This window comes from Platichthys flesus, chromosome 3 (genome assembly GCF_949316205.1).
Source record: "Platichthys flesus chromosome 3, fPlaFle2.1, whole genome shotgun sequence".
Lineage (NCBI taxonomy): Eukaryota > Metazoa > Chordata > Actinopteri > Pleuronectiformes > Pleuronectidae > Platichthys > Platichthys flesus.
In genome coordinates, this window is record NC_084947.1 from 24,329,129 (window position 1) to 24,351,937 (window position 22,809).

The 22,809-nt window shown below is 41.8% G+C and overlaps 2 protein-coding genes across 3 annotated transcripts; both read right to left on the bottom strand.

Moving 5' to 3' along the window:
• Positions 1-369: 369 nt before the first annotated feature.
• tm2d2 (TM2 domain containing 2) lies at positions 370-9,877 on the bottom strand. Its single transcript, XM_062384780.1, has 4 exons — positions 9,533-9,877; positions 6,746-6,833; positions 6,546-6,661; positions 370-3,279 (listed from the first exon to the last, which is right to left on the bottom strand). The coding sequence occupies exons 1-4, from the start codon at positions 9,796-9,798 to the stop codon at positions 3,066-3,068; spliced, it is 684 nt and encodes a 227-aa protein (XP_062240764.1). The 5' UTR covers positions 9,799-9,877; the 3' UTR covers positions 370-3,065.
• A 6,810-nt stretch (positions 9,878-16,687) lies between these two features.
• On the bottom strand, positions 16,688-22,553 carry LOC133932833 (T-box transcription factor TBX3-like). 2 transcript variants are annotated; one of them, XM_062379710.1, is made up of 7 exons: positions 22,060-22,553; positions 21,701-21,968; positions 21,231-21,377; positions 21,012-21,088; positions 19,491-19,600; positions 18,925-19,373; positions 16,688-17,937 (listed from the first exon to the last, which is right to left on the bottom strand). In XM_062379710.1, the coding sequence occupies exons 1-7, from the start codon at positions 22,389-22,391 to the stop codon at positions 17,656-17,658; spliced, it is 1,665 nt and encodes a 554-aa protein (XP_062235694.1). In that variant the 5' UTR covers positions 22,392-22,553; the 3' UTR covers positions 16,688-17,655. The 2 variants fall into 2 exon arrangements, with proteins under 2 accessions (XP_062235694.1, XP_062235685.1); XM_062379701.1 differs by having other exon boundaries at positions 18,925-19,379.
• Between the last annotated feature and the right edge of the window lie 256 nt (positions 22,554-22,809).

Consider the following 22,809-nt stretch of genomic DNA (forward strand, 5'->3'; position numbering starts at 1 on the left):
TTATGTGCTGATCTTACTGAGGACTGACTGAAACCCATGAGCTGGATGTTTATTGTTATTACGAATGATCAGAATGAGTTTGGTTGAAATATTGAGAGCACAGGTCAGTGCACTGAGCCTCTGACATCAGCACGTGTGAGACTTCATGTTTTTATGAAGTTCATGCATATTTACTCTCCCATAAAATATTCCATTCACTCTTTTTACCACAAGAGAGATTATGATTAAGGCTGTGTTATAGCCCTTATAATACTTATGTAAATAAATATTATATATGGCCAATCCTTGTTCTTCAGTCTTTCATTGACATTCTACACCTCACTGAGCACAGCCCATTAAATCCAGTCAGAGAATGAAGAGGACACACTGTACCTGATACTTTTTATTGAGTCATAATGACAGTTTTAATACAACACTCCTTCCTCTGCATTGTTACAGGGGAGATACTCTTCCTGGAGCATGTGTGTAGTTTTAATAAAAAAGTTAAGGACAAAGCTTAGCCTATTTTTATTTTAGCAGAAGTTGAAAAAAATTACACAAATTTACCAGAGGACAAAAAAAAACTCTATGCTCCCAGGAACATGTATGCCTCAACACAAAAACATAAGGCAATGATAAATAGTACAGTGGATTAAAGTTAAAGAATATAAAACAAAGCTTCTGCTGGGCAGGTCGATATTATATACAGTATTTTACAAAGCACAACATTAAGGGTTCACCACACACCATGTTTTATACAAATGCAGGGCGACTCAGCGGATCTGGGTTTGGATTTAACAAAGAAAAAACAATACATTCAGATTGAAGACAAGACCTCGGACATGGAAAAACTCTATAACTATAAACTATATTTGTTTCAGCTTGCATTAACACTTTGTGAATTAAATGGAAAATTGCAATATGGAAAGCTGCAATTTACTGCTCCCCCTCTCCAAAAGATGTTTAGTCGCCTGAAAATATATTGCCTGCTAAAAGCAAATTGCTGCTGCAGGATGACAGCGGTCGACACGTTGACGATCATGTCTCCTTCAACCTTTTATGACAACACCTCAAAGGGTTTTTATGGATCCTTGGGTAATGAAACCTGCTCCAAGTGGAAGGTTTATGAAAAGCACATAAACCTTCCACTTGGGTTAAAACGAGGAATTTAACAAAGCAGGATAAAAGGTGAGGATTTTAATATTTAACGCGAGATCTGAGCTTAGCTGGAATAAGCTGATGAAAATCTGAATTTGATAAAGTTTCAGACATTTGGACAGGGCCAAGCTCAACTCCTGAATGCTAAGGAGAGAAGTGCTTCCACACAGCTCAGAAGTAAGGTTTTTGTTTTTTCGATAGAGGAAGATTCTGCTTTCCACGTCTCAAAACTACTAAATCAGCACCTCAGTTATGTGATCACCATCCATTTGTAGTTCTGCGTTCTAACTTGCTCGATGCTGAAAAGTGATCAGTCTAAATACAGTTGAAGGCAGGAGATCAACAGAGAAGTTCAAAAATGTGATCGCCTCCAGCAGCAGAAGACCGTGAAGAGCCGAAGCCGTGCTACTTGGGAAAGGAGGAGGAAAGCACGGATAATGAGTCTTGTAGGATGTTGCCCTCAGGCTGTACAATGGTTCTATAATCACTGCTCCAAGTTCAAGTGGAGAGGAGGATTTTCGGTTGACATGCATAATCCTGAAAATGATCAGACGATGTCAGCTATGTTATGTGAACTTTGCAGAATAAGGAGTTTATCAAGACAAAATTGTGTTTTTTTACCCAAAACTCTCCAAGATGTGGAAAACAAAGCAGGACATGCTTAACTATCTGCCGTAAAAATGTTCTGAGAGATTATAGGTCAGGTCAACACTCAATCTAGGAAAAACTATTCTCGTTAAATACAACAAACCAAGAGAAGTGAACATGATTGATAGATTATTTGTTGATTGGACAGTCATCATCATCAGCACTACCACATTGTTTTTTTTATATATGCTGCTTAAACAGGATAACTTGATAACAGTTGGCAGCATTCCAGGAATTGCTGCTAAGATAACACAATGCCTCCTCTAAAAAAAAAACTACTCACCTCATCTTAATAACTTTCCTGAGGCATCTATGAGTTTCTGACTCTGGCAATGTGTGAAAAGACACATAAAAAAACGCTCTCTCTTTGACCAGATTACTTCCATTCCCAGAGCCTCCCCTGAAACTGTGGGGTGGCCCTCCTCCCACTTTAAAACCTCTGACATGGCGTCTACGATAACAAAGTCCTCTGGTTGGTCATCTTGCCTCTGTACCGCACCAGTCACCTAGAGTCCAGCTACGTCCACACAATCTTTCACACTACTTAGAATTAGTCACACCTAAGCAGGGGCTCTGTGGACTGTACAGTGTTTGCAGTTAGTTTGTGGTTTTATGAGTTTATAAATGCAGATATGTGATTTTAGCATTGATATAAACACTAAACACAATTATAATTCAGCAGTTCTACAGACCTTGAACTTTTCAGAAAGTATTCTCATGCGCAGCGTATACATTAATGTTAGAAGGTGAACTCTGCTTGTGTCCTCATCATGAATTACAGAATGAATCACAGCAGCCACACAGGAAGTACAGACATAAGCTCAGCCGTCATGTTTTTTTTTTCAATTTAATTTTCCATGTGGGTCACCGCATTCCTGATGATGCAGGATGACAGATGCCAAAACTGTCCAATCAATAAGCTATCTGTCAGTCCATGTGACTTCCTGTTGATATGTAGGTTTGTTTGTAATAAATCAATGTGAAGAAACCAAACAGATCAGAACTAAAAGGCGACGATAAATCACTTTTTTCTGTGGCTCAGGCTAATTGAACAAACCAAGGTGACCTTATTTTTACGATTTAGTACTAAAAAGAATGGACTGAGAATCTGCCTGGAGAGTCATTCGGAGGTCTTTTCTTTTTAAGGTCGTAAATTTCAAGTGAATTCAATTTGAATAAGATAATTTTTCCCCGGACTACTCAGCAGGTCCTCGGACTCAATATTAAATTGATCGAACCGGGAGGTGGTCAGAGTCCTTGGTAACACCATTCTTTTGGTGTCAGTAGTATGTGCACCAGTTGCTGTAATCACTAGGCATCAGGCCGCCGGTGATGAGCAGAATCAAGTCGACAAACCACCAGATCCCCAGGCCTCCCAGGGTGAGCAGCTTCCCCACAGCGGTGCCGGTGTGACCAAGGCAGAAGCGATCAACCCCGAAACAACCCAGGAAGAAGGAGTACAGCAGCGTGGTGATGAAGTAGTGTCCAGTGTATCTGTGGAAAACCAGCGGCCAAACACATATAGGGGAGAGAGTGAGAAAGAGGGAAAAATCAACATTAGTGTTTAGAGTAAAATAATAAATATCCTAATATTCACGTAGAAATTATGGAAATCAATTATGATAATTTCTCCAGTATTAGCATCGCTACACTGGCTTCCAGTTAAATCTGGAATAGAATTTAAAATTCTCATCCTCACCTTCAAGGCCCTTAATAATATAGCGCTCCCAGAATTCAGGATTACAAAGTCTCTAAAAGTAGAGTAGGAGCCAGAGCTTTTAGCCACCAAGCTCCTCTGCTGTGGAAAAATCTACCACTTTCAGTTTGGGAGGTAGACACTATCTGTTCGTTTAAGAGTAGGCTCAAAACCTTCCTTTTTGATAAAGCTTATAGTTAGAGCTAATTAGTGCGGCAGAACGTAAAGGCTCAAGGTAAATCTGACTGGCTACTGGTTTGTATGGTAGTACGATGAAAACCATGTGGCCCACTCAGTAGAGGTAATGGGCGGATCCTGTGTCGCGTTGGCATCAGATAGGGGCGGTGGACCAGTAGCGTGGCAGCGGCTCATGATGGATCCTAATAAGCGGCAGTGGACTATGAGTGGCATCCGATCTGGATGGTGGATCATGATCCTGCTGGTTGCTGACCATAGACTATGATTGCAGCAGGACTGCTTGATATATAGTATTGAAGTTATCCTTCAAAATGTTTACCCTCATCAATGCTGCTAAAAACTATAATCTTGATGTTTTCCTGCACCTGACATCTATTGCACTTCTGTCCGTCCTGGGAGAGGGATCCCTCACATCTGGCTCTCTCTGAGGTTTCAACATATTTTTACCCTGTAAAAGGGTTTTTAATAGTTTTTCCTTACTCTTGCTGAGAGTTAAGGACAGAGGATGTCACAACATGTTAAAGCCCTATGAGACGAATTGTGATTTGTGATTATGGGCTATACAAATACAATTTGATTGATTGATTGATAATGAGTTTAAAGATGCAAATACAGACTCAATCAAAATAATATCTGTTGCGTACAGTATAAGGATGTGGATGCGATACAGAAAGCAAACAGGACATTACAGACTCTACTAAGGCAGTATGCAACCCACAGCTGGATTTTCTTTGTACAGATGTTGCTTTGATAGTGTCCAGCTGCTGCATATCTCTGATCTGGGTGCAGTTTATATAGAGATTACCCTCAAGTGCTGGTGAAGGAGAGACGCTGAGTGAACATGGGGTGCTGTGGATAAAGGTTGAGGTGGTGGTTCTACACGTTAGTAAACATTGCCCTCTAGTGGTCAACATGACACTACAGTATTTTTATGTCATCAAACTGAATGACAGTTTCAAATATAAGTACTGAGTTAATTTGCACATCTGGAAACATCCAGTTTAGCTACAGTCCATAATAAATGGAAGGAAAGCATTACTTACAGTCAATACTAAACATATTTTTGATTTACGTCTACATGCGCGTCACTCTGTCACTCTTCTCATTCTTTTCTGTATTTATTGTATTGAATATCTGTTGCTGTCATGATTACCACATACAACTCGATGATGTTACGAAGATTTTCTTATGATAATCGAGGGGTTAAAATTAAGAGGGTGTAGCACCTTTTAAAAATTGTGCCCTATTAGGCAAGTTGTGATTTGTGCATAGAAAATTTAATTTGATCATGAAGTACATGCAAACAAACTCATTTAAAAGAAAATGTTAATTAGTACTCAGCTCTGCCACCTTGTCCTTAGCCTCACATACATGCATCCACATATTATAACCAGCACTTCTTCAGGATAAGGACAGATGCACATTAAAAGTCTTTCACCGTGTCAGGGTCTCTTGTCTGAGTGTCGTCCCTCGGCACCCCCTCTTAACACCAACACTAATCAGAAATTATTAGGACCTGAACAGCAGAGTTCATGACACATGTATTTAAACACGAACCGTGCACAGTCAGGACATCAGAGCTTAAGCGCCTGGAACAATCCAGATTCATGATCTTTCATCAATGATAGATAACTAAATACATGTGGTCAGTTTTTGTGAGTGACAGAGACACACACAGGCTGCAGACCGGAGAGAAGTACCTCCCGCAGATTATCACACAACACAGAGTTTTTGTTTAACTTCATTGTTGTAGAAGAAGTTACGTCCCATTTATCCAGGAACATAAAAATGAATTCAAAAGGTATTTATAAAGATCGGATCTAAGTGTGAGGGATTATAAAACATCAAAGGAGCAGAATGTCTTGTTGACCAGCAGAGTAATGCACCTCCATGCTGCCGAGGGGGACAGGCGGGGACACCCTGATTCACTAAAGGCTACAAACGTAGCTCACAAGTCTTAAACTGAATGGGTGTCAAATAAGTGTGGAGAGCACTGACCACTGTTACAGACTGATGTAGTCAGATTTTTTTATTGAAAAGCTCTCTTTGTGAATTACAACACACATTAACAGTCTAAAATACTTAATCAAAGCACAGATCATGAGGCTGGTGAAGATGCATCTTTAGTGGTCACACAGTGAAAAAAAAAAAAAAGGTCCAGAAGCAAAAAACTTTGATCCAGATGATCGATAATTAGATAAAATTCCCTCCCCTAGGATTGAATATATAATGTGAATGCCTCTGCTGCACATGTTTCATTAGGAGTCTAACAAAGTAGCACAATGCAGTATTATTTTATCCTTATTAATATTAACATTAACATTAATATCTATATGTTCTCCTTTACTCTGATATACTGTGTGCTTACAATTACATGATCTTAATAACCTTGCATATTCCCAACTGTATATGCAAATAAATAAGTAGAACTAATGTTTGCGAAGACCATATTAAGTTGTTGCAGACGTGTCTGATGACAATGCTTGTGTAGGTGTGTGTGTGTTTGTGTGTGCGTGCGTGTGTTGGTGCGAGCAAGAGAGGGAGAGCTGAGTCGGGAGGGGCTGAATGAATGATTATGCACAGCTAGAGTACAGCAGTTGTCCTCCAACCAGAAGGTCAGCAGCTCGAATCCCAGCCCATGCTGAAGCGTCCTTGGTTAAGCTGCGGATTCCCCCCCCCCACAAAAAATTGCCCCTCATAAAATGTTGAATGTATTAATTGTAAGTTGCTTAGGATAAAAGCTTCAGCTAAGTGACATGTAAGGATGAATGTTAACACCAGGTCTGAATGGGGTCTCAGTCTTCCTCAAAAGTTCATATAGTTTTTTTTAAATTGAATTGGGTGTGACAGTTCTGTTATCACTTACTTGATGCAGGGCACTTCTCCTCTCAGGAACTCTCTGGATCCGGCACACTCTATATCATCGAGTGCAGTGCATATCACACGAGTGAGGTTCACTTCTTTCTGAGTCTGGCCGCCCCACTGATGATACAAACAAACAAAGAACCTGTAAGGGAAGTGCTTTGTCATTGACAACATGACACCAGCCTCACAAACAACACTTACCCCGACACAACCGTGGCCCAAATCCTGCAGAGCACTGTAGTTTCCTGCGTGATCCACAGGGTCCTGACAGTAGACAAACTCATCAGGTCTTCATCGTCAAACGGAACAAAGAGATGAGAGAGTGAGGGATGTGGAATGTCTCTGTATTGGGAAAGTCTGATCATCTGTAACAGCATATTCACGCCAAGCTCTGTACATAAAACCTGACAACCTAACAATTCCCCTCATTTTTTTGTCAAATGTAGAACAACGCTAACGACCAGCATTTGATTATTAAGTTCTAGCAGTAGGTTCGGGATACAATGTATAACAGTTCTAATACTTATTATGGGTGCCGCCTAGTGGCTGCCACTAGGCGGCACATATTACATATTACTATTCCGTGGTGCTTATTATTATTATATCTTCTTCCGTCTTTATTTCTGCGTGCTTCTCCTCCCACAAATTTTGACACACATTCACGAGACCTGGAAATAAACCTGCGGAATTACGTCGAATAGCGTGCTATTACTTTTATAAGAAATTCGTCCAACAGTTGGCTCAAAGATCGCGATAACGCGGAAAAAAACGACGAATGGGACTCAAGGTCTCTCGCCCTAAAGAGCAAGAGTGTGAAAATGACCTGTTTTGAGGTACCCCGGGTGCACTAAAACTGCTCTCAAATCCCCAAACGGAGGTCCTCAGACATGATTTTTAGATATTTGAGGTGGTGAGATTGTTTCCTTCGCAGACATGTCACTCTCAAATCTCTCAGAACTTTGCTTATATACGCATCGAAAAATCAAGGAATTATTTCCGGATCCTTCTCCCATTGGAGCCCCATGTTAATTCTGAAGATTTTTCTGAAAAGATTAAAACTGAAAAATAAAAAGTAAATCGCCCCCAGGGCTCCATTTCTCAGCTCTCACGAATAAAAAATATATCTGGTTTTAGTGTAAACTCTTGTGATTCTCAAAATGTTTTCATTTTCCATGTAGGACTTATAGTTTTTGAGTAACAAGTATTTGTTTGATGACGGTGCTAGAGTGTGAAAAAATGTCTCTTCCATTAAAAGTAATGATAAGTCTCAGAGGAGAATTTATGAAATGAGAAGTACGTTTCTAAACTGCTCACACGGGCTCACGCCTTGTGATTCTCACGGTGTTTTCATTTGTCGGATAGGAGTTATAGTTTTTGAATTAGAGCATTTTGTTCGGGACGTTCTCCTGAGGTCTGATGTCTCCCTCTCTCACGCCGCACCTGGCGTAATCAGCGAGCCACACACGCAGAGGGAGGGGGGCCAAAGGGGGAACAGGGGACAGTCAGATCTATTTTTAGACTTCACAGGTGTTAATCAACACTGCAGGTAGTGCATTCAGAGGAGCAGAGGGACAGTAACTCAAAATGGCGTGTTCCAGTACCAATGTGGGAAAGATACAAAACATTGAGTTTTTTTCCTTGTCTTTCAGGGGGGAACTGTTGAATTCTTTAAATAATCAACTGTCAATGGCTCTAAACAATAATATAGATATGTACTTGTTCGTCCAAGCCTTGTAATTCTTACGGTGTTTTCAATTCACGGATAGGAGTTATAGATTTTGTATTAGAGCATTTTGTTCGGGACGTTCTCCTGAGGTCTGATGTCTCCCTCTCATTTCCCACACCTGGTGTAATCAGGGACTCACACACGCAGAGGGAGGGGGGACAGTCAGATCTATTTATAGAATACTTCACAGGTGTTGATCAACACTGTAGGTGCTGCAGTCAGTAGAGCAGAGGGACAGTGACCCAGAGGTGGCCAGTTGAAGTCCCAGTGTGGGCGGGGCTTAAATTGTTTTTTTTATTTTCATTGTCTTTCAGGGGGGAACTGTTGTAGTGCAATGTGATTGGCTCTTGATCAGATTCCTGTATTAGTGTGTATGAAGTGATAGTGTTACCGCCACCTGGTGGTCGTTGTGAAAATGAAGTTTTAGCAATCGCCCCCAAAATCCTGTCACATGATCAGAGCCCTGACCTGATCAAGTCAGGACTATTACTGCATACACATTATTAGTGATAGCGCCACCTAGTGGTCCGTCTGAAAATGAAGTTTGTGCAATCGGTCCCAAATTGAACAACCTTCATTAGATTCAAGACCTGAACAGAGATATAAGTGCGTATGCAGCGATAGTGATAGCGCCACCTAGTGGTTGGTGTGAAAATTAAGTTATAGCAATCGCCCCCAAAATCCCGTCACATGATCAGAGCCCTGTCCTGAAGAGGCCAATGAGTGTGTATGCAGTGTTAGCGATAGCGGTAGCTACTGATCAAGTCTGTCGCTCTCTCTTTTATACCAGCCAGTTTTTTCTCTCTCTCTCTCTCTCTCTCTCTCTCTCTCTCTCTCTCTCTCTCTCTCTCTCTCTCTCTCTCTCTCTCTCTCTCTCTCTCTCTCTCTCTCTCTCTCTCTCTCTCTCTCTCTCTCTCTCTCTCTCTCTCTCTCTCTCTCTCTCTCTCTCTCTCTCTCTCTCTCTCTCTCTCTCTCTCTCTCTCTCTCTCTGAAATTGACACAGTCTGTCTCTCTTCCCAAAAAAATAAAAATATTTAGTCTGGAACCGGCAAATTCTAGGCACCCATTCGAAATTTCTCGGCAGGAGGAATTTTCTAGTTTAGGTAGCTAGCGTGCTAATGCATCAGCACGAGATTGGTGCTTGACCACAGACTGTTTATAAGGGACACTGGCACACAGACTGTTTATAAGGGACACTGGACCACAGACTGTATATAATGGACGCTGGACCATAGACTGTATATAAAGGACAGGTTACTCACAGATAGCTGCAGAGGACCACGGGGGACAGGGGTCTGTACTCGTACGTCTCGGTGTCGTTCTCAGTGTCCACCGGGATCTCGTACTTCACCGGGTCGGGCGGCTGCTCGCTGAACGGGAACCCGGTGGCTCCCCGGGCCGGAGAGGAAGCAGGGGTCTCGGTGGTGGAGGAGTTGTGGGAATGAATTCCACCCAGACATTGTAACAGAATGACGGTCAGCAGCAGGAGGAACTGTCCGCACAGCAGAATGTAACTCACCGAGATCATCGTTGTTCTCAAAACGAAACATTCATTCTTATCAACATCCACGGGCGCAGCGACAGGACTGTTTGTTTGGGGCACTATCTTCTTCACATGTATTGGCGGTTGGCAAATAATGGTTCAGCGCACTACCGCCACCAAGTGGTGTGAAGTGTAGATTACAAGTCTTAGTATTTAAATGCTCTTGAAACGACACATTCAATATTGAATATATACACTTTTGATGTACATATGTTCCAGCATCAAAAGATGTAACTTTAAAATAAAGATGTGCAATTATAAAAAGAATGATGCAGGCCAGCACAATGCTAATACATTGATATCACTTCAAGAGAAAAGCTCAGAATTTCTGACCCCCGAGTCAAAACCTGCAACTCGAGTCAGAAAGTCAGGGGAACCTCACCACTGTAGTAGAAGCTGTAGGTTTTACATTATAATCTTACTTCTGTCTTTAAAAAGGGTTGTACAGTTCAAATACTGTCTTTGGACGTGTTACTACGGAGTTAATATGTGTAAAAGGCTGCGTAATGCATTATTATGAACTAGTCCCTTTCCGCTCCCTTTACTGGTTATAAGTGGCTTCCCCCATTCGCCTAAAAACATTAGTACTTGTGTATCGTGCTGCGTATGGATCGGGTCCAGTTGACATCCAGGACATGGTCAAACCTCACACCCCATCCCGTCCACTCTGCTCTACATCTACCAATAGGCTTGCTGTTCCCTCACTGCGAGAAAAACAATCAACAAAATCACGACTGTCTGCTGTCCTGGCTCCTAATTCATTATTCTTGTGCAAGTCGCTCCCAGCCACACATATATACAAACACACTCACAAGACCACGACGTTGCAATTACAACTTTATTAACATCACACACAGTGTGTCAGCAAACAAACACAACCATGGACAAGTTTCTGATTCGTAAAAGTCAGGCAACTGATGCGCCAGTTGCGAAGAAGCAAAAGCTTTGCAAATATGACGAGAGCTATTTGCAGCTTGGTTTCACCGTCACTGGCACGACTGAGCAACGTCCTCAGTGTGTTTTGCGTACCGAGGTGCTGGCAAATGACAGCACCTCATGAGTCATTGAGTTCAGTCTCTTCATCGATGCAGAGTCCACATCGTGATGCATCTAAGAATCTAGACATTTCCAGACATCTAGTGTGGAACTGAACCCTTTCAGGACCCTGAAAAAAAACAAAAACGTATGAAAAACAAAACTTGCTCTGCCAGAGTGTCTCTTTTGGCTCATTTTGCTGGTCCCAAGCCCGGATACACACATCATCGTGCGGCGCACATCATCCTGCAGAACACATCATCCTGCAGTGCATATCATCATCACTGCACATCATCGTGCAGTGCACATCATCGTGTGGTGCATATCATCATCGGCTCACATCATCCTGCGGGCCCACATCATTGTGCGGCGCACATCATCCTGCAGCCACATCTTCCTGTAGCGCACATCATCGTGCGGCACACTTTTCCTGCTGTGCACAGTGCACAGCATCGTGCGGTGTACATCATCACAGCATATCATCTAGCAGCGCACATCATCCTGCGGCGCATATCATCATCAACTCACATCATCCTGGGGGCGCACATTATCATGCCACGCACATCATCCTGCGGCGCCGATCATCCTATGGCGCACATCATCCTGCAGCGCACATCATCCTGGGGCGCATATCATCATCACCGCACATCATCCTGCGGCTCATATCATCATCACTTCACATCATCCTGGGGGCGCACATCATCATGCCACGCACATCATCCTGCGGCGCCGATCATCCTATGGCGCACATCATCCTGCAGGGCACATCATCCTGGGGCGCATATCATCATCACCGCACATCATCCTGCTGCTCATATCATCATCACCTCACATCATCCTGCGGGCACACATCATCGTGCCACTCACATCATCCGCACTTCAGCCTGCTGCGCACATCATCCTGCAGCGCACATCATCCCGCTGCGCACATCATCCTTCAGCACACATCATCCTGCAGTGCATATCATCATCACCGCACATCATCCCGCTGCTCACATCATCCTTCAGGACACATCATCCTGCGGTGCATATCATCATCACCGCACATCATCCTGTAGCGAACATCATCGTGTGGCGCACATCATCCTGCGGCGTACATCAAAGGAGGAGGGTTGGACCTAGAGCTAGGAGTTCCACCCCATATAACAGCCTTTTGATTAAATTTGATATGAATTTCCGAGATAATTATCCCACTTTTTGTGAAGTGAATGTAATATGCTTCTGTAGAAGAAAGCTTATTTTAAGTTCTAAACAGATTTAGGGTGTTTTTTTCTCACTTTCTGTACGTCCTAAAGGGACCATTAAATTATGCAAATTAGGCGATCACGTCATTTAGCGACATTTAGCGACTTTTAGGACAGCCAATAGCTACTTTCCTTACTGAGGAGTTGGCAACACTGCTCCTAATTGGTGGAAAGAGCTACGCATTGACATCGACAGCAGAAAGTCTGCACATCTCCCGCCGCAGACTAAAGACACATCTCCTCCTTTAGTTGCACTTACATGTAGCACTTGTGGTTGGGCATTTGAAGTTAATATACTTACACGATTCTTCCTGTTCTGGGTTTTGAACACATACCTGACTGCCTACAAGTCATCATGAATCACACACTGACTTTTTAAATATCTGTGTATGCATACATGGCATAATTGCTTTATTTTACAAAATCATCCAAGGAAAAAGGGCACTGTTTCTAGTGATGAGTGATGTGATGATAGAAGCCTGTAGGTCATTTCCAAGAATTTTTGTTCACATATGATCCTCATGGTACTGATGATGCATAGAAGCTGGATTTCTGACTGCTGACCCATTTAATTAAAGTACCTGATATATATTTAATTCACATAATTGATCTTTCTTTATTCTATGACAATATTCAAATTGAGGGCAGCATGTTTCCAGTGAGGATCCGGGTTCTTCTGCATTTGCTTCCTCCAGGTACTCCTCCAGTGCAACATGGATGTTAAGTAGTATAACTAATGGATGGATATTTAAAAATGTATAAAAATAGATAGTAGACAATATTTTAAGGACCAGTAACACAAACAAACTCTTTGAAACATAAGTTTTCATTATTTATTGTTTCAGTCTTTGAGGAAAAAGAATTGTATTGACCAATACACCAATACAGTGATGTATGCATGCATTCATGCATTCTTCAAATGCCAAGAAAGTAAATGTATTTGAGGCATTTACTTAAATTTGGGTTGTGTGTGTTTAAATCCTTGGACTTTGCATTTCTTAAGTCAATTTCGACAATTTAAAGGCCAAACTCTGTTCAGAAAATTGTTTCAGTTTGTAGGATGTAGTGGCTTCTGGAGGTGAAGATGCATATTGCAACCAACTGCCTCCCCTCACCCCTCCCGTTCTGAGGGCACGATCAAACAAGTAAATGTAGCAGTGGCCACGCTCTGCCCACTGCCCACCTCCAATCGGTGCAAGCAAAGGGGCAAATGAAAGATAAGTTTCCTGTAGCGAAGCAAATCCGCGGTATAGCTTCAAGCGGATTCAAACTTTGACCCTTGACATTTGACTGCATGTGACTGTGTTTGATTGGTCTGTTGGAGTCTGGAGGGAGGTGCATCATGGCGGACTCAGTGAAGCAGTTAGCCAGGCTAACGAAAAAAAAACAACAATTCTCAGGTTCACCGAGATCATCGTTGTTCTCAAAACGAAACATTCATTCTTGTCAACATCCACGGGCGCAGCGACAGGACTGTTTGTTTGGGGCACTATCTTCTTCACATGTATTGGCGGTTGGCAAATAATGGTTCAGCGCACTACCGCCACCAAGTGGTGTGAAGTGTAGATTACAAGTCTTAGTATTTAAATGCTCTTGAAACGACACATTCAATATTGAATATATACACTTTTGATGTACATATGTTCCAGCATCAAAAGATGTAACTTTAAAATAAAGATGTGCAATTATAAAAAGAATGATGCAGGCCAGCACAATGCTAATACATTGATATCACTTCAAGAGAAAAGCTCAGAATTTCTGACCCCCGAGTCAAAACCTGCAACTCGAGTCAGAAAGTCAGGGGAACCTCACCACTGTAGTAGAAGCTGTAGGTTTTACATTATAATCTTACTTCTGTCTTTAAAAAGGGTTGTACAGTTCAAATACTGTCTTTGGACGTGTTACTACGGAGTTAATATGTGTAAAAGGCTGCGTAATGCATTATTATGAACTAGTCCCTTTCCGCTCCCTTTACTGGTTATAAGTGGCTTCCCCCATTCGCCTAAAAATATTAGTACTTGTGTATCGTGCTGCGTATGGATCGGGTCCAGTTGACATCCAGGACATGGTCAAACCTCACACCCCATCCCGTCCACTCTGCTCTACATCTACCAATAGGCTTGCTGTTCCCTCACTGCGAGAAAAACAATCAACAAAATCACGACTGTCTGCTGTCCTGGCTCCTAATTCATTATTCTTGTGCAAGTCGCTCCCAGCCACACATATATACAAACACACTCACAAGACCACGACGTTGCAATTACAACTTTATTAACATCACACACAGTGTGTCAGCAAACAAACACAACCATGGACAAGTTTCTGATTCGTAAAAGTCAGGCAACTGATGCGCCAGTTGCGAAGAAGCAAAAGCTTTGCAAATATGACGAGAGCTATTTGCAGCTTGGTTTCACCGTCACTGGCACGACTGAGCAACGTCCTCAGTGTGTTTTGCGTACCGAGGTGCTGGCAAATGACAGCACCTCATGAGTCATTGAGTTCAGTCTCTTCATCGATGCAGAGTCCACATCGTGATGCATCTAAGAATCTAGACATTTCCAGACATCTAGTGTGGAACTGAACCCTTTCAGGACCCTGAAAAAAAACAAAAACGTATGAAAAACAAAACTTGCTCTGCCAGAGTGTCTCTTTTGGCTCATTTTGCTGGTCCCAAGCCCGGATACACACATCATCGTGTGGCGCACATCATCCTGCAGAACACATCATCCTGCAGTGCATATCATGATCACTGCACATCATCGTGCAGTGCACATCATCGTGTGGTGCATATCATCATCGGCTCACATCATCCTGCGGGCCCACATCATTGTGCGGCGCACATCATCCTGCAGCCACATCTTCCTGTAGCGCACATCATCGTGCGGCACACTTTTCCTGCTGTGCACAGTGCACAGCATCGTGCGGTGTACATCATCACAGCATATCATCTAGCAGCGCACATCATCCTGCGGCGCATATCATCATCAACTCACATCATCCTGGGGGCGCACATTATCATGCCACGCACATCATCCTGCGGCGCCGATCATCCTATGGCGCACATCATCCTGCAGCGCACATCATCCTGGGGCGCATATCATCATCACCGCACATCATCCTGCGGCTCATATCATCATCACTTCACATCATCCTGGGGGCGCACATCATCATGCCACGCACATCATCCTGCGGCGCCGATCATCCTATGGCGCACATCATCCTGCAGGGCACATCATCCTGGGGCGCATATCATCATCACCGCACATCATCCTGCTGCTCATATCATCATCACCTCACATCATCCTGCGGGCACACATCATCGTGCCACTCACATCATCCGCACTTCAGCCTGCTGCGCACATCATCCTGCAGCGCACATCATCCCGCTGCGCACATCATCCTTCAGCACACATCATCCTGCAGTGCATATCATCATCACCGCACATCATCCCGCTGCGCACATCATCCTTCAGCACACATCATCCTGCAGTGCATATCATCATCACCGCACATCATCCCGCTGCTCACATCATCCTTCAGGACACATCATCCTGCGGTGCATATCATCATCACCGCACATCATCCTGTAGCGAACATCATCGTGTGGCGCACATCATCCTGCGGCGTACATCAAAGGAGGAGGGTTGGACCTAGAGCTAGGAGTTCCACCCCATATAACAGCCTTTTGATTAAATTTGATATGAATTTCCGAGATAATTATCCCACTTTTTGTGAAGTGAATGTAATATGCTTCTGTAGAAGAAAGCTTATTTTAAGTTCTAAACAGATTTAGGGTGTTTTTTTCTCACTTTCTGTACGTCCTAAAGGGACCATTAAATTATACAAATTAGGCGATCACGTCATTTAGCGACATTTAGCGACTTTTAGGACAGCCAATAGCTACTTTCCTTACTGAGGAGTTGGCAACACTGCTCCTAATTGGTGGAAAGAGCTACGCATTGACATCGACAGCAGAAAGTCTGCACATCTTCCGCCGCAGACTAAAGACACATCTCCTCCTTTAGTTGCACTTACATGTAGCACTTGTGGTTGGGCATTTGAAGTTAATATACTTACACGATTCCTCCTGTTCTGGGTTTTGAACACATACCTGACTGCCTACAAGTCATCATGAATCACACACTGACTTTTTAAATATCTGTGTATGCATACATGGCATAATTGCTTTATTTTACAAAATCATCCAAGGAAAAAGGGCACTGTTTCTAGTGATGAGTGATGTGATGATAGAAGCCTGTAGGTCATTTCCAAGAATTTTTGTTCACATATGATCCTCATGGTACTGATGATGCATAGAAGCTGGATTTCTGACTGCTGACCCATTTAATTAAAGTACCTGATATATATTTAATTCACATAATTGATCTTTCTTTATTCTATGACAATATTCAAATTGAGGGCAGCATGTTTCCAGTGAGGATCCGGGTTCTTCTGCATTTGCTTCCTCCAGGTACTCCTCCAGTGCAACATGGATGTTAAGTAGTATAACTAATGGATGGATATTTAAAAATGTATAAAAATAGATAGTAGACAATATTTTAAGGACCAGTAACACAAACAAACTCTTTGAAACATAAGTTTTCATTATTTATTGTTTCAGTCTTTGAGGAAAAAGAATTGTATTGACCAATACACCAATACAGTGATGTATGCATGCATTCATGCATTCTTCAAATGCCAAGAAAGTAAATGTATTTGAGGCATTTACTTAAATTTGGGTTGTGTGTGTTTAAATCCTTGGACTTTGCATTTCTTAAGTCAATTTCGACAATTTAAAGGCCAAACTCTGTTCAGAAAATTGTTTCAGTTTGTAGGATGTAGTGGCTTCTGGAGGTGAAGATGCATATTGCAACCAACTGCCTCCCCTCACCCCTCCCGTTCTGAGGGCACGATCAAACAAGTAAATGTAGCAGTGGCCACGCTCTGCCCACTGCCCACCTCCAATCGGTGCAAGCAAAGGGGCAAATGAAAGATAAGTTTCCTGTAGCGAAGCAAATCCGCGGTATAGCTTCAAGCGGATTCAAACTTTGACCCTTGACATTTGACTGCATGTGACTGTGTTTGATTGGTCTGTTGGAGTCTGGAGGGAGGTGCATCATGGCGGACTCAGTGAAGCAGTTAGCCAGGCTAACGAAAAAAAAACAACAATTCTCAGGTTCAGGAATAATGAAAGCATCATTATTAATATTGTATTTCTAATTCAGACACACTGGACCTTTTTAAAGGTGTGACATTTTCTGACTCTAGAAAATACATAAATTCAGCTTGCATGTCATCCACCAAGTGGCATTTTAATTATATAATAATTTAGGATATTATTTACAAACTCAGCTACATTTTGTTGAAATAAAGCTAATTTCATCAAAACAGTGATTCAACCTTGGGTCACATTTTCAGGAAGATACAGACTTTACCAAAATGCAAGCTGACCCTCAATTTTAATTTTGACATTCACAGAAGAGCCTTTCAAGTGTGTTGCTGGGAGTGGGTCCAACTCATGCAGGGACATTTCAGAGCAGCAGTAACTCCATTTAAGATTAGATCAGAATTGTCTCCCTATTTGTGACTCGTCCTCACTGCAGTCAATGTCCGCATCATCAACCAAGTTCTCCTGCTCTGTTGTGGGAAGCATTAGCAGATCAGGGATGAGATATTTCAATCCGCCGCCAATCACACGAGGAACAGATGAAGATAACATCGGATAGGTGAAGTAGTCCCGGCTGTGGACACTCGGGCAGGCTCTGAAATCTTCTTTGGACCGTAGAGACAAGCTGGTGTGAGGATAAAACACAAGGCCTCCAAAGTGGGAAAGACCCAACAGGTCCTGTTAACGAGAAGGAAACACATACAACATATAAGGAATTAAAGATACAGCTCAGGTCCAATCATGAGTCCTGACAGGCTTAAAGAGCAGTTTATACCAATATGCTGCGAGCAGTATAATGTGTTCCATAACACTTTTATTTGCATAATGACATCCCATGAAGTCCTTTAATTATCTTGAATTTCACAAAAAGATCAATGCTGATTCCCAGTAGGTTATTTACAAAAATACTTGATTTGTTCCTCCTTCCCTAAAATAAAAATTGTCAAGCTCTCATTCTCATCATCAAATACATTCCAAAGTTGAGCCAATGCCAATGAGTCTTAACCAAACTGAGTTGAGCAAAATATATCCAGCTTGAACCAAATGTTGGAATAACATTTTTCCAAGACTGAAGACTGTGGATTTTGACCCCATTACTTTTACTGAATGTTCATCAAGAAATAACTTTTGTGCTACTTTGATGTTGAAAATCAAGAATTTAAAACACCTCCATTATAAGATTTTCATGTGCAGCTCAGGAAGCAAAGCCCTGTTTACACCTACAAGAATGCCTCAGACATCACAATAATATTATAATATACAATGAACATATAATAGATATCATAATATAAACCTAAAATTATAATATATTATTAGTTTATATAGAAAAAAAAAATTCCGTCACTCATTATATTTTATATATAGAAACCCTTTAAAATGCTGGCGATGATGAGTAATTTCACTTTGGATACTTGTAAGAGAGGGATATTTTATTCATGAATTTATTATTATTGTATTTGTATATATTAAGACTCTGAATGCTCAGTTCTGTTAAATTACTCTTCCAGTGTTGTATTGAAACTTGTGTAAGGATCTTAATCTTCTTTTCCACCATGGTAGATCAGCGAGTCAGAGTTCTTCAGATTGATCCATCTAATAGTGAAATGCATGTGTCCTGTAAGTAATTTATGTGTTTGATCAGCAGTTCATTGGGTCTGTGTTTACCTGCACCAGTGCGTGTTGTTGGAGGCTGAAGGGAAACCCTGCAGCTGATGGCGTCCTGAAGGCTGCTGCCGGGTTCAGTCCACATGATGCCGCTCTGTCCACAGCGCTGCAGCTGTTCCAGGTGTTCACCTGAGCAGAGCTGTATACACTGATGGGGTTGCTCGGATCCCACAGGTGGCTGTTTGATTCCAGTGGATAAACACAACTCTGAGCAACGTTACTGTGCAATTTGCACATTTGTTCCTTCTCGGAGTCTTGAGGCTCAGATCCACTCGCTCCATCAGCTGTTGTACTGAGAACGCGGCTGCTTCTTGAGTCGGTTTCTCTCTGAGTTCTTTCTAGAGTCTGTACCCTGCTGCCTGTGATGGAACTCTTTGGCCCTGGTTTCGTTTCTTTCTTCTCTTGAAGAATGTCCACAAAATGATCATTTTCATCAACATCACTTTCATCTGCATCTTGAAAAACAAAAACAGGATTATTGATTTTGTGTTCTTGTTTGTAGCATCACTGAAGTTGACGCATTAAAAAAAACATGTAATAAACATGTTGAGTCTGTGTTTCTGCACCTGGAGATTCAGGATTACCGGGATATTGTGGAGGTGAATCTTGAATAGGTTCAGGTTTCAGGTTGGTCATCCGCATCTCTTTAGGTTTTTGTGATGAATGTTGTAGTTTCCTGACAATAATACAAATTATTGCTTATTTTTAGGATAAAACATTAACAACTGAGTAAGAATGATGTGAGAATCCTGGTAACAGCAGCGTTTTACTGGCTAAGACACTGTGTTTTATATATGAGGGCTATGGTTGAAACTGTTCACACTGGGATGGTTCTCCCAACACAGTGGTGACAACTCCAGTGTGAGGCTTTGATTATTTTTACCTCTTTCATATCATTTTTAATCGATCATGTAACTGTTTTGTTGTCTTTGTCCTGTCACTTTGTGGTTTAGGAAACCATGGTGTACATGTCTCTGGTATATTACAGACACAATTAAATGGTCAATCGGGTAATTCAGCGATCTTGAAAAAAATTAAAATTTTTATAATTTCATACAAAATATTTTTAGACATTATTATGATTATCAATATTTTTATTTCTGGTGATTAGGCCCAGACTTTGTATTACAAAAAAGGTATGATTTGTTCTATTCCCCGGCAGCATTTTAACCCTGTCCCAACAGTCAAACCATATCCTAAAATTTCCAGGGTCAGGACCATTGGTTAGAAAACATTTTCTCAGAGTGCCATTGTTGCTCAGAGGGAAAAGTTATGAATATCTTTTTGAGTTCAGTCCACAGCTTTCCAGTTGGGTTAAGATCTGAGCCTTGACTCCACAGTGTGGATTTTTAGATTTAAAATGATAATATATAGATTTACTTTGATGTTTAGGGTCACTGGCCTGTTGCATCATCAACTTCTCCTGATCTTCAGCTGTGGGACAGACACTGATGTTATATTATAAAATACATAACCTTTGAAACCATGATCATTATAGATTCCAATGATTCCTTTAACGAACTCAAAATTGTATACAATCTATTTTCAGCGACAAGACTGCAGGTTTACTAAATCCTTACTACAGCTATAGCTTTAGTTGATGTCATAAACTGAGAGGTTCACATATTGGGCCTGATGTATCCAGTATGGACAAGAACAACCCAGAGATTTTTGTGTTATAATTTCAATTAAATTGTGATTGCTCAATATTGTAACTTAAACCTGACCATGCACAAAGCCCAAAACAAGACTCTTTGTAGCCACTGTGCCTCAAACACTGTAGTTCATAACACTTTACTTGAGCCACTTTACTTTTTACTTCTTAATGCATGACTTGATGATTTTATTAGAGCTGATACCTTGTTCTAGATTAAACTACTAAACAATATTAAAAGTGTACCATGACCCAGCTGTGATATTTAAATCCAGTCTAGTTAAATAATAAGTCAGTAATAACAATAGAAAACAATGCTAATACTACTTAAATAATACTAGTTATAATAATTATTTGTATAATAATAATAATAATAATAACAATAATAATACTTATACATTTAATGAATCAATAACTCAAATAATGAACTTGCCTCTTTTCTCTTCTCCCGTTGCCCATTTCTCTGAATCCCTTGGCGAAAGGATTGTTGTCTATTTTCAGCTGCGTGATCTAACAAGAGAAATGTCTTTACTGACTGAAATAGCTGCCAATGATGAAAATTACGAACATGATGAAACGTTGAGCTCTTCTTTGTATCGACAGAGTCCAGACCAAATGAATCCTTTCCAGAGTGAACAAGTCCAACTCTCACCTTGTCGTTCTGATACGCTGTCACTGCGATGAACTCAGTCTCAGAGAAGACATACGTCCTGAAGGTGCTGTACGGCAGCTTGAGGGTGTCATTCACCTTCACTATGTGGAACCTCGGCTGGTATTTGTGCATCGAGTTGAGGATTGTCTGCAGATAATAAGAATAAGAATAAGAATAAGAATAAGAATAAGAATAAGAATAAGAACAGGTTTTTGAAAGAAGAGAAAAATCTGGAAATCTTGGGAAATAATCTCTCATTCGTCTCGTTTAATGATCATTTTTATGCTTATAATAAAGAACGACTTCATTACGTGTAGATCAGATATATATATATATTTATACATTATACATCATACATCACAGAAAATCTGTATGCCTTAGAAACACAGAGTTCGCATAGGTACCTGAAAAGCCCTGTATGGCAGCATCTTGGTTATTATAAAAAAATGATACATAAAATTCGAACTTACAAATCCGTGTTTGTCCGACATGTTGTTGGTCAGTTTGAGTTTGTGGAAGTTGACCACTTTGGACATCCACTGCTCCCCCGTGGCCGGACTGTCCGGGTGGAGGTACATGCGTTTGGGCATCTCCGGGTCCGCCTTCCCTGCCACCATCCAGCGGGAGTTATGAAACTTGTACCTGCAGTCATCGGCCGCCACGATGTCCATCAGGAGAATGTATTTGGCCTTTCTATCCATCCCGACGCACCTGGTCCTGAGCGGCGGGAACATGCGCCTGCAGAGTGGGGAGATGACGGCGTGAAGCATGCACTCATTAAAACACGGTAGCGTTTCATCCATGCGTAAATATTCTGCATTTAATCTACCTCCCGGACTTGGTAATGATCATTTCAGTGCCGCGTTTGTGGAATTGTCTCCAAAGGTCGCCGGCCTCCAAATAAACTTTGGGCTGATCATCTTGCATCTCCCCTCCCTCCAGAATTTCGTGAGGCCGACACAAAATCTCAGACTGACCCGGAGGAGATGTGTGAATCATCGGATCCAAGCGGGGCTCTGGAGACCCTCGAGGGGATAAAGTCATGGCTGAGATCAGCGGGTGTCCGGCCAGGACAGTCCCTCGAAGGGGCGAATCTCCGGCTCTTGTTGGAAAAGCGTGTGGGGCTGCGCCTGGGACGCACGGCTCAGAGAAACTGCGCATGGTCGTCAAAGGAAAAACTAAATTTTACGCACGACTATAATTTTACGCCACGTTGATACCCGCTGGAGAAACATATCCTAACAACCCCATAACATATCTAAAAATCACAAAAACGCATTAAAGTAAAAACGTCAATACTTTTTCAGCTGGATGTTTTGTCTCCTGTCCACGGTCAGTGCGCTGCCTCGCAGCCGCTGTGTCCGATTTGATTTGCTCCTTGACACTTCTGGACTGAGTGTGACACCCTGCAGTGGGTGGAGTTTCTCTGGTATTGTACTTTATGTGAAGGAAAATGCTGCCTCAACTTCCCTCACAGGCTGATGAAGCTCTTATCAACTATTTGAGGGGGTGAAAATCCAGCTTTATTACCCCCAAAGCAACCCACAAAAACCTGAGCCAATTAGACACTTAAATCACT